Here is an 11927-nt window from a genome sequence, read left to right as displayed (position 1 = left end):
CCTCTGGTACAGAGACTGATGTGACTGTGGGGGAGGGGACATTAGAGTGTAAGCTCCTCTGGTACAGAGACTGATGTGACTGTGGGGGAGGGGACATTAGAGTGTAAGCTCCTCTGGTACAGAGACGGATGTGACTGTGGGGGAGGGGACATTAGAGTGTAAGCTCCTCTGGTACAGAGACTGATGTGACTGTGGGGGAGGGGACATTAGAGTGTAAGCTCCTCTGGTACAGAGACTGATGTGACTGTGGGGGAGGGGACATTAGAGTGTAAGCTCCTCTGGTACAGAGACTGATGTGACTGTGGGGGAGGGGACATTAGAGTGTAAGCTCCTCTGGTACAGAGACGGATGTGACTGTGGGGGGAGGGGACATTAGAGTGTAAGCTCCTCTGGTACAGAGACGGATGTGACTGGCTCTCTGTACAGCACTGCGGTACATGTCAGAGCTATATAAATGTATAATAATAGTTGTATAATGTAGTATAAGTGTATTTTATGTTTCTTTTATTCTTTCCATGGAGGAGTGGGACGATGAGGCTCGTGTAGAAGAAGCCATAACACGGATGGTGGTGTGCGCCTTTAAATCTGCTGATACTTCTGTGCACCCCAATGACTGGCTGAACCCCACTGAGGTGAGTGCGATCGGCTGATAAATCACAGAAGGTAACATTGACATTTCAGCAAGTGTAAGGATGTGAAATCTGTCTTGAGTTGCCACATACCAGGTGAAAGTTGAAATCAGGCCTGCAAGGGGAATAGATTTTGCGTGGTAGTTGGGTGGAGCTTATTAGAAGGTGGAGCTAAAGGTGGGGGGGAGGGGTGAGCATTGAAAGGTGGGGGGAACGTTGTTTTAATGTTCTCCAGCTGTCTAAAGTCTGAACAGGGTAGTGACATGAAAACTCTGTAATTGCACACTCCCCGGGGGCGGCTTTTAGGGGAAGTGTAAAGAATTTGTTTCTGAGATGTAATGCCACAGGTTTTATCCTTTACCTGTAAAATCAGAAATCATTATTAGTGCTCTATGATTAAGCCATGTGGGTGGGGCGAAATGCATCAGTGGACGTGACGTGGGAGGAGCCAGGAGAAGCAGCATCTTATTCCTCTCGCAAGGTGGAGGGCGAGGGGTGGCGACTAAGCAGCAAGGCAGCCACTTGGCACGTGGCCCGGAAGCTAGTAGAGATCCCTGTAGTAGCGGTGCCTATACAGTAACTTTCAGCTTCCACAGTAATCAGCCAGGTATGGCACCTACAGACTTACTTACTTACTAAATCCTTCGATCTGCAAATTATTAAAACAGATACAAAAGTATCCTGTCTGATGAATGTTTATAAACAATGTTACTTTGTATCTCTCCATCTCCTGTCTGATGAATGTTTATAAACAAAGTTACTTTGTAACTCTCTATCTCCTGTCTGATGAATGTTTATAAACAAAGTTACTTTGTATCTCTCTATCTCCTGCCTTATCAATGTTTGTAAACAATGTTAATTTGTATCTCTCTATCTCCTGTCTGATCAGTGTTTATAAACAAAGTTCATTTGTATCTCTCTATCTCCTGTCTGATCAATGTTTATAAACAAAGTTACTTTGTAACTCTCTATCTCCTGTCTGATGAATGTTTATAAACAAAGTTACTTTGTAACTCTCTATCTCCTGTCTGATGAATGTTTATAAACAAAGTTACTTTGTATCTCTCCATCTCCTGTCTGATGAATGTTTATAAACAAAGTTACTTTGTAACTCTCTATCTCCTGTCTGATGAATGTTTATAAACAAAGTTACTTTGTAACTCTCTATCTCCTGTCTGATGAATGTTTATAAACAAAGTTACTTTGTAACTCTCTATCTCCTGTCTGATGAATGTTTATAAACAAAGTTACTTTGTAACTCTCTATCTCCTGTCTGATGAATGTTTATAAACAAAGTTACTTTGTATCTCTCTATCTCCTGTCTGATGAATGTTTATAAACAAAGTTACTTTGTAACTCTCTATCTCCTGTCTGATGAATGTTTATAAACAAAGTTACTTTGTATCTCTCCATCTCCTGTCTGATGAATGTTTATAAACAAAGTTACTTTGTATCTCTCTATCTCCTGTCTGATCAGTGTTTATAAACAATGTTACTTTGTTACTTTGTCTCCTGCCTTATCAATGTTTGTAAACAATGTTAATTTGTATCTCTCTATCTCCTGTCTGATCAATGTTTATAAACAATGTTAGGGCCCCATCAGGTCCACCTGTCTTTTTTTTCAGGCGGACCTGATCGGACCCTCCAGTCTCCTCTATGGAGTGGCGGGTGACAACAGACATGTGTCCGTTGACACCCGCCGACATCCGATCCTGTCCTCTAAAAACAGACGGATGAGGATCGTTCCGAACAGATTGGATAGCAGTCGGGTGTAAACAGACAGGTGGTCAGTTTGCATCCGACCACCCATAGAGGGTAGCGGGCTGTGTCTGTGTCCACTCTGCATTAGTGGAGCGGACACGAACCAGCCATCCGCCTCCTCAGCAAAGATCAGCAGAAAGGGCCTTACTTTGTATCTCTCGCTCGTCATCTGATCAATGTTTATAAACAATGTTGCTTTGTCTTATATTTATACAGTGCCTTGAAAAAGTATTCACACCCCTTGAAATTTTCCACATTTTGTCATTGTGACAGACCTAGCCGGGGCAGGGGCTTTTTGGAGAGTACTAGGAGCAAGCCTCTTGCCTACTCATTATGGGCCCCCGGATTTTAAGGGAACAATACTCTCTGTGAGGTGTATGCCTGGGGACTTGAAGTAATGTTACTTTGGATTCAAGTCCATGTCCCCCCCCCCAAAAAACCCAGACTCTGGGAACCCTGTATTTGCCATATTAGAAGTGACCGCTTCATAATGTTTGGCACTCATAGAAGATGCTGATGTCATCAACCCCAGCCACCTGTCTGTCTGTTGTCTGTTATAATTTGTTTATTGTAGATACGGCTCTAAGAGTCTTTCACCCGTTGTTGTTTGTGTTAATTAACTCTGCTATTGTGTGAAGGCGTTCTGTGTTGATATTCATGATAATGTATATTGTATAGTCAGTGATCTTGGAGACGACAAGGACCTGAAAGGTCATATCTCCGAGTCACCTAGTCTGGAAATGATTAGTTAATTAGCTGTTAATTACTGTTAGAGTAATATGAGTGGGGGGAGGGGGGGGGGGCTCTTCAACTGTATATAAGACTTGTATTCTTGTTCTAATAAACAGTTCCATGTTCAGCAACCAAACAAGTATTTCCTTGTTTGTGGTTGTCAGCGGTTGTAATATCTGATATCTGTATTCTGACTGGATGGAAGCGGTGTTTGAGGGAAGCAGTCAAGCGGAGTGTGACGGGGACCCATTACAGTCATGTTACAACCAAAAACATAAATGTTATTATTTTATTGGGATTTTATGTGATAAACCAACACAAAGTGTCACATAATTGTGAAGTGGAAGGAAAATGATAAATTATACAAATAAATGTCCGTATTTATCAGCGTATAACACGCACGCATTTTTTTAAATAAACCACTTTGAAGCAAAATAAGGGTCAGTGAGCATCAATGCAGCCTGATCTGTGCCCATCTCCCCCATCGATGCAGCCTGATCTGTGCCCATCTGCAGCCTGATCTGTGCCCATCTCCCCCATCGATGCAGCCTGATCTGTGCCCATCTGCAGCCTGATCTGTGCCCATCTCCCCCATCGATGCAGCCTGATCTGTGCCCATCTCCCCTATCGATGCAGCCTGATCTGTGCCCATCTGCAGCCTGATCTGTGCCCATCTCCCCTATCGATGCAGCCTGATCTGTGCCCATCTGCAGCCTGATCTGTGCCCATCTCCTCCATCGATGCAGCCTGATCTGTGCCCATCTCCCCCATCGATTCAGCCTGATCTGTGCCCATCTGCAGCCTGATCTGTGCCCATCTTCAGCCTGATCTGTGCCCATCTCCCCACATCGATGCAGCCTGATCTGTGCCCATCTGCAGCCTGATCTGTGCCCATCTCCCCCATCGATGCAGCCTGATCTGTGCCCATCTGCAGCCTGATCTGTGCCCATCTCCTCCATCGATGCAGCCTGATCTGTGCCCATCTGCAGCCTGATCTGTGCCCATCTCCTCCATCGATGCAGCCTGATCTGTGCCCATCTCCCCCATCGATTCAGCCTGATCTGTGCCCATCTGCAGCCTGATCTGTGCCCATCTCCCCCATCGATGCAGCCTGATCTGTGCCCATCTCCTCCATCGATGCAGCCTGATCTGCGCCCATCTCTTCCATCGATGCAGCCTGATCTGTGCCCATCTCCCCTATCGATGCAGCCTGATCTGTGCCCATCTCCCCCATCGATGCAGCCTGATCTGTGCCCATCTGCAGCCTGATATGTGCCCATCTCCCCTATCGATGCAGCCTGATCTGTGCCCATCTGCAGCCTGATCTGTGCCCATCTCCCCCATCGATGCAGCCTGATCTGTGCCCATCTTCAGCCTGATCTGTGCCCATCTCCCCACATCGATGCAGCCTGATCTGTGCCCATCTGCAGCCTAATCTGTGCCCATCTCCCCCATTGATGCAGCCTGATCTGTGCCCATCTGCAGCCTGATCTGTGCCCATCTCCCCCATCGATGCAGCCTGATCTGTGCCCATCTGCAGCCTGATCTGTGCCCATCTCCTCCATCGATGCAGCCTGATCTGTGCCCATCTCCCCCCATCGATGCAGTCTGATCTGTGCCCATCTGCAGCCTGATCTGTGCCCATCTCCTCCATCAATGCAGCCTGATCTGTGCCCATCTACAGCCTGATCTGTGCCCATCTCCCCCATCGATGCAGCCTGATCTGTGCCCATCTCCCCCATCGATGCAGCCTGATCTGTGCCCATCTCCCCCATCGATGCAGCCTGATCTGTGCCCATCTGCAGCCTGATCTGTGCCCATCTCCCCCATCGATGCAGCCTGATCTGTGCCTATCTCCCCCATCGATGCAGCCTGATCTGTGCCCATCTCCCCCATCGATGCAGCCTGATCTGTGCCCATCTGCAGCCTGATCTGAGCCCATGTAATTACATATTCGGAGACCCATCGCAGTTTGCTACGGAAGTGACATTCCGTCACGCCACCATCTTGATACACCCCACATTCGTCCACAGTAAGGATACACTAAGAAAGGGGGAAAGAGGACATGTTGGTACACCCACTGGAGTTTTGCATTTTACACGTATTTATAACAAGTGAGTTTTTATAGTGAAATAAAGACCTTAGAACTCCATCGGACTGGTTAGATGTTGGATTTTAAAAGCAGCGAACTTCTGTCAGATTATCAGACCTGTGAGATGATCAGGGTTGCCGCTGCTTTTAGGAGAGTGTCTCTAGAGATGTGACCATAGCGAATGCAGAGATCATCTGGGCTGGACGGCTTAAGTAGGCAGGACCGACGAACAGGATATCATCAACAGGTGAGTCACTGTGAAGAGATCGGAGCTGGCAATTTGCCGACAGCTGAATGGCCAGCTCAGAGAAGGAAGGGCTGAGCCCAGCCCTGACAGATGCTGCCACCACCATGTTTCACAGTGGGGATGGTGTGTTCAGGGTGATGGGCAGTGTTCGTTTTCCCTACACATAGCGTTTTGCTTTTAGTCCAAAAAGTAGAATTTTGGTCTCATCTGACCAGATCACCTTCTTCCACATGTTTGCTGCCCCCTCCCCACATGGCTTCTCACAAACTACAAACAGGACTTCTTATGACTTTCTTTCTCCAATGTCTTTCTTCTTGTCACTCTTCCATAAAGGGCAGATTTGTGGAGATTTGTGGAGAGACGACTAATAGTCATCCTTCTCTAACAAACCTCTGAGGGCTTCACAGAACAGCTGCATTTATACTGAGATTAAATTACACACAGGTGGACTCTATTTACTAATTAGGTGACTTTGGAAGGCAATTGGTTCCACTAGATCTTAGGGGTATCAGAGTAAAGGGGGCTGAATACAAATGCCCCTCCCCCCACACTTTTCTCATATTTATTTTTTTCGTTTATAATTTTCCTTCCACTTCACAATTATGTGTCACTTTGTGTTGGTCCATCACATAAAATCCCAATAAAATATTTAGGTTTTTGGTTGTAACATGACAAAATGTGGAAAATTTCAAGGGGTATGAATAATTTTTCAATGCACTGTAAACAATGTTATTTTGTATCTCTCCATCTCCTATCTGAAGGATGTTTATAAACAGTGTTACTTTGTAGCACTCTATCTCCTATATAAAGAATGTTACTTTGTATCGCTCTATCTCCTATCTGAACGATGTTTATAAACAATGTTACTTTGTATCTCTCTCGCTCTTCATCTGATCAATGTTTCTAAACAATGTTACTTGTGTGCGCCACTTGCGGCTGCCGGGGGGAGGGGGAGGGTGGGAAAATGCCAAGGGTTTTACGTCAGTGCTCCCCTCATACATTTACCCCAACTCTGGTCTGAGCAATGTCTCTTAAGACTGTATCAGATGCTCTGTTATTGTGACAGCAGCAAATTTCACAGGTCCTGTATTAAAAAAGCAACTCCCGGCTGTCATTTTGACAGCCAGGAATTTGTGACAAATGTGAGAGGGAGCTCTGCACTGCACACGTCATGTTTACTTCCATGAATATATATTGTTTTTTTTGGATGTAAGACATCCAATGTCCACAACTGGTTAAAAGTAAATTTCCAACACATTTCAGGGGGTCCGCTGGTTTCCCTCCTTCATCAGGGCTACAAGAAAGCAACATAAGGGCTTATTTTATGTTGAAACCCTAAAGTGCCTTTAATTTACCTAATAAGAGCACACTAGTGAATGAATAAATGAATGAATAACTTATATAGCGCTACATATGCAAATTAAATCACCTCAAGGCGCTTTTGTCCATCTTGGTCTTCAGAAGAGATGGGTCTCAAGGCGCTTTTGTCCGTCTTGGTCTTCATAAGAGATGGGTCTCAAGGTGCTTTTGTCCATCTTGGTCTTTAGAAGAGATGGGTCTCAAGGCGCTTTTGTCCGTCTTGGTCTTCAGAAGAGATGGGTCTCAAGGCGCAGTGTCCGTCTTGGTCTTCAGAAGAGATGGGTCTCAAGGCGCAGTGTCCGTCTTGGTCTTCAGAAGAGATGGGTCTCAAGGCGCAGTGTCCGTCTTGGTCTTCAGAAGAGATGGGTCTCAAGGCGCAGTGTCCGTCTTGGTCTTCAGAAGAGATGGGTCTCAAGGCGCTTTTGTCCGTCTTGGTCTTCAGAAGAGATGGGTCTCAAGGCGCTTTTGTCCGTCTTGGTCTTCAAAAGAGATGGGTCTCAAGGCGCTTTTGTCCGTCTTGGTCTTCAGAAGAGATGGGTCTCAAGGCGCAGTGTCCGTCTTGGTCTTCAGAAGAGATGGGTCTCAAGGCGCTTTTGTCTGTCTTGGTCTTCAGAAGAGATGGGTCTCAAGGCGCAGTGTCCGTCTTGGTCTTCAGAAGAGATGGGTTTCAAGGCGCATTTGTCCATCTTGGTCTTCAGAAGAGATGGGTCTCAAGGCGCTTTTGTCCATCTTGGTCTTCAGAAGAGATGGGTCTCAAGGCGCAGTGTCCGTCTTGGTCTTCAGAAGAGATGGGTCTCAAGGCGCAGTGTCCATCTTGGTCTTCAGAAGAGATGGGTCTCAAGGCGCAGTGTCCGTCTTGGTCTTCAGAAGAGATGGGTCTCAAGGCGCATTTGTCCGTCTTGGTCTTCAGAAGAGATGCGTCTCAAGGCGCTTTTGTCCGTCTTGGTCTTCAGAAGAGATGGGTCTCAAGGCGCTTTTGTCCGTCTTGGTCTTCAGAAGAGATGGGTCTCAAGGCGCGGTGTCCGTCTTGGTCTTCAGAAGAGATGGGTCTCAAGGCGCATTTGTCCGTCTTGGTCTTCAGAAGAGATGGGTCTCAAGGCGCTTTTGTCCGTCTTGGTCTTCAGAAGAGATGGGTCTCAAGGCGCATTTGTCCGTCTTGGTCTTCAGAAGAGATGGGTCTCAAGGCGCAGTGTCCGTCTTGGTCTTCAGAAGAGATCGGTCTCAAGGCGCTTTTGTCCGTCTTGGTCTTCAGAAGAGATGCGTCTCAAGGTGCTTTTGTCCGTCTTGGTCTTCAGAAGAGATGGGTCTCAAGGCGCATTTGTCCGTCTTGGTCTTCAGAAGAGATGGGTCTCAAGGTGCAGTGTCCGTCTTGGTCTTCAGAAGAGATGGGTCTCAAGGCGCTTTTGTCCGTCTTGGTCTTCAGAAGAGATGGGTCTCAAGGCGCTTTTGTCCGTCTTGGTCTTCAGAAGAGATGGGTCTCAAGGCGCTTTTGTCCGTCTTGGTCTTCAGAAGAGATGGGTCTCAAGGCGCTTTTGTCCGTCTTGGTCTTCAGAAGAGATGGGTCTCAAGGCGCAGTGTCCGTCTTGGTCTTCAGAAGAGATGGGTCTTAAGGCGCAGTGTCCGTCTTGGTCTTCAGAAGAGATGGGTCTCAAGGCGCAGTGTCCGTCTTGGTCTTCAGAAGAGATGGGTCTCAAGGCGCTTTTGTCCGTCTTGGTCTTCAGAAGAGATGGGTCTCAAGGCGCTTTTGTCCGTCTTGGTCTTCAGAAGAGATGGGTCTCAAGGCGCTTTTGTCCGTCTTGGTCTTCAGAAGAGATGGGTCTCAAGGCGCTTTTGTCCATCTTGGTCTTCAGAAGAGATGGGTCTCAAGGCGTTGTGTCCGTCTTGGTCTTCAGAAGAGATGGGTCTCAAGGCGCTTTTGTCCGTCTTGGTCTTCGGAAGAGATGGGTCTCAAGGCGCAGTGTCCGTCTTGGTCTTCAGAAGAGATGGGTCTTGAGTTTCTTCCTGAAGGCCAGATGGTTTTCTTCCGGGCGTATGTCCGCGGGTAGAGGGTTCCATAGCTTTGGTCCTTGGACTGCAAACTTTTTTTCGACTTTTAATAGTGGATAAAGACTTCTCAGAGGCTCTAACCCTTCACCGCTAAACAAACAAATGTTTGGGTTGATAATACTAACAGATTAGGCAGAACTATATTTGAGGTCTCTGAGACTTCGCCCTTCATAGAATTAATTATAAATTGATCCGCGCTCCTCTACGCTCTATGGACTTCACGCCGGCGGCTATTGAATTTAGCGCTTTTTATAATTACGATTTTTCTTTTGCATGCGCTGGAGGACCCCCCCCCCTCCTCCCCCGCTGAGCGGGATAAAACTCATCCAGCCGCCCTCCCAGGCACGATGGATTATCTATGGCTTTATTCCGCGTATCGACGGGGGCGCAGAGCGCTCACCTGATGGTTTCGGCTTCCTGCAAATCAATGCCTTTCAAACCCAAGGACCCCCCCCCCCCCTCCCCAACCTCACCGGCCGACGCGTACCGCCATCGTTTCCTTTTTTTTGTATCATTTTAAGTAAACGAACAGCCGGGAGGGAAAATCACGCCGATTGATCAGCATTAAACACAAAGTTTTTCGGACGTGGCGGTTTAGTAATCTTTCCATCACCCCGGAGCGTAGACGCGGAGCGGGGCGAGAAATGTAATTGGCCTTCTGAAGGGGAAAATATGCTGATCCGGCCGTGCGGCGGAACTCGGCGAGAATATAAATATTATGTGAAAAGTTGACAGAAGTGTAGCCTAGGCAGATTTGTGGAATAATAGAAGGCCAGCGAGCCTGACTTCCATTAACCCTTCTCTTCTTCTTCCTCGCAGGGAGCCGCCACCTCTCATGGAACCAACCTGGACTACCTTAACCGGGCGTGTACCGCCTACCTGGAGCGCAAGAGGGCGACGGGCGAGGGTGACGAGGACGCTCCACCACTGAAAAAGAGACGGGCGAACGGGTCTTCAGAGGTCATCGGGAGCCGCTTTGGCCAATATCTCCTCCCTGTGTTACCTGCGCCAGGTGAGGAGGACGCAACAGGAAAGGCGGAGACTCGAGGGAAAGAAAACGCAACAGGAAAGGCGGAGACTCGAGGGAAGGAAGACGCAACAGGAAAGGCGGAGACTCGAGGGAAAGAAGATGCAACAGGAAAGGCGGAGACTCGAGGGAAAGAAGACGCAACAGGAAAGGCGGAGACTCGAGGGAAAGAAGACGCAACAGGAAAGGCGGAGACTCAAGGGAAAGAAGACGCAACAGGAAAGGCGGAGACTCGAGAGAAAGAAGATGCAAGAGGAAAGGCGGAGACTCAAAAGAAAGAAGATGCAAGAGGAAAGGCGGAGACTCGAGGGAAAGAAGATGCAAGAGGAAAGGCGGAGACTCGAGAGAAAGAAGATGCAAGAGGAAAGGCGGAGACTCGAGAGAAAGAAGATGCAAGAGGAAAGGCGGAGACTCGAGAGAAAGAAGATGCAAGAGGAAAGGCGGAGACTCGAGGGAAAGAAGATGCAAGAGGAAAGGCGGAGACTCGAGAGAAAGAAGATGCAAGAGGAAAGGCGGAGACTCGAGAGAAAGAAGATGCAAGAGGAAAGGCGGAGACTCGAGGGAAAGAATACGCAAGAGAGGCCAGTCCTGGAGCGGACGCGATTACCAGCGACGCGGTACTCGACTGTTTGGTGAACCCTCGGGTTGTCCGCTTGGTGGCTCAGCTACTATTGACCCGGCCGTCTAGGTAGTCACATGAGCAAGTCGCTAAAACATTTGTCCGCTCGCTAGATGGCGCTCAATAAAACCGCCGTCGGATCTGAAGAGTTGACGGGCGCCTGAGCGATCGGAAATCCAGCGTTCAGCAACCAGCCAGACTTTTATATAGAATGATTGTTTTTCTATGTCGATGTTCAGAATTGAGTTGTGTGAGCGAGAAAAAATTGGGTAACAAAATTTTGTAGCAATTTTTGCAGGTTTTTTTGTTTGTTTTTTCACGGAAAATATTGGTTCAAAAAATGTAATTTAAAGTGTTTTGTAAACCTCAGACATCAAATATGAACAAGGCATATCCCTCTATAGTGTGTACTTGTCTCGGTCCAGAGTGTCATTTCTGGCTGCTGCCTCCTTCCTCTGCTATCAGACTTCTGACAAGTTTTTCTGACACCAAGAGATAAAAGGTGACAGGGGAGGGAGCTCTGGCACACAGCCTATAATTGACAGCCCAAGCTCTGTACCTGTGCTGTGTGGAGGGGGGTGTCCCTTTCTTCCAATCAGCTCTCACTGAGCTCTGCATGGGAATGAGCTCCAGCACACTGCCAGTGATTGAAAGCCTTGGCTCTGTTCCTGTGTGCTGTGTGAAGGAGGTGTGTCCCTTCCAATCAGCTCTCACTAAGCTCTGCATAGGAGGGAGCTACATCTCACAGCCTGTGATTTACAGCCTCCACTCTGTTCCTGTGTAAAGGGGGAGGGGGAGTGTCCCTTTCTTCCAATCAGCTCTCACTGAGCGCTGCATGGGAGGGAGCTCCAGCACACACCTTGTGATTGACAGCCTTAGCTCTTTTCCTGTATAAAGGGGGGAGTGTCCCTATCTTCCAATCAGCTCTCACTGAGCGCTGCATGGGAGGGATCTCCAGCACACACCTTGTGATTGACAGCCTTAGCTCTTTTCCTGTATAAAGGGGGGAGTGTCCCTATCTTACAATCAGCTCTCACTGAGCGCTGCATGGGGGGGAGCTCCAGCACACAGCCCCTCATTGACAGCCTTGGCTCTGTACCTGTGTGCTGTGTGAAGGGGGTATCCCTTTCTTCCAATCAGCTCTCACTGAGCTCTGCATGGGAATGAGCTCCAGCACACAGCCCATGATTGATAGCCTGGGCTCTTTTCCTGTGTAAAAGGGGGGAGTGTCCCTTTCTTCCAATCATCTCTCACTGAGCTCTGCATGGTAGGGAGCTCCATCTCACAGCCTGTGATTGACAGCATCAGCTCTGTTCCTGTGTAAAGGGGGAGGGGGAGTGTCCCTTCCTTCCAATCTGCTCTCATTAGGCTTTGCATGGGAGGGAGCTCCATCTCACAGCCTGTGATTGACAGCC

General features: G+C 48.0%; 1 protein-coding gene across 1 annotated transcript in view; it reads left to right on the top strand.

Annotated features, from left to right (window-relative positions):
* HSPBAP1 (HSPB1 associated protein 1) overlaps positions 1-10913 on the top strand; it is a 156905-nt gene extending 145992 nt beyond the window's left edge. The window contains exons 7-8 of the mRNA XM_077449727.1: positions 522-632; positions 9686-10913. Coding sequence (XP_077305853.1) covers positions 522-632; positions 9686-10585 — 1011 coding nt within the window. The 3' untranslated portion in view covers positions 10586-10913. The remainder of the gene's footprint in view (positions 1-521; positions 633-9685) is intronic.
* The last annotated feature ends 1014 nt before the right edge of the window (positions 10914-11927 follow it).

The sequence above is a fragment of the Lithobates pipiens genome, unplaced genomic scaffold, assembly GCF_037356315.1.
Source record: "Lithobates pipiens isolate NorthernLeopardFrog02 unplaced genomic scaffold, aLitPip1_a1.2 Scaffold_22, whole genome shotgun sequence".
NCBI classification, from domain to species: domain Eukaryota; kingdom Metazoa; phylum Chordata; class Amphibia; order Anura; family Ranidae; genus Lithobates; species Lithobates pipiens.
This window is presented reverse-complemented; position numbering and strand designations above follow the sequence as displayed.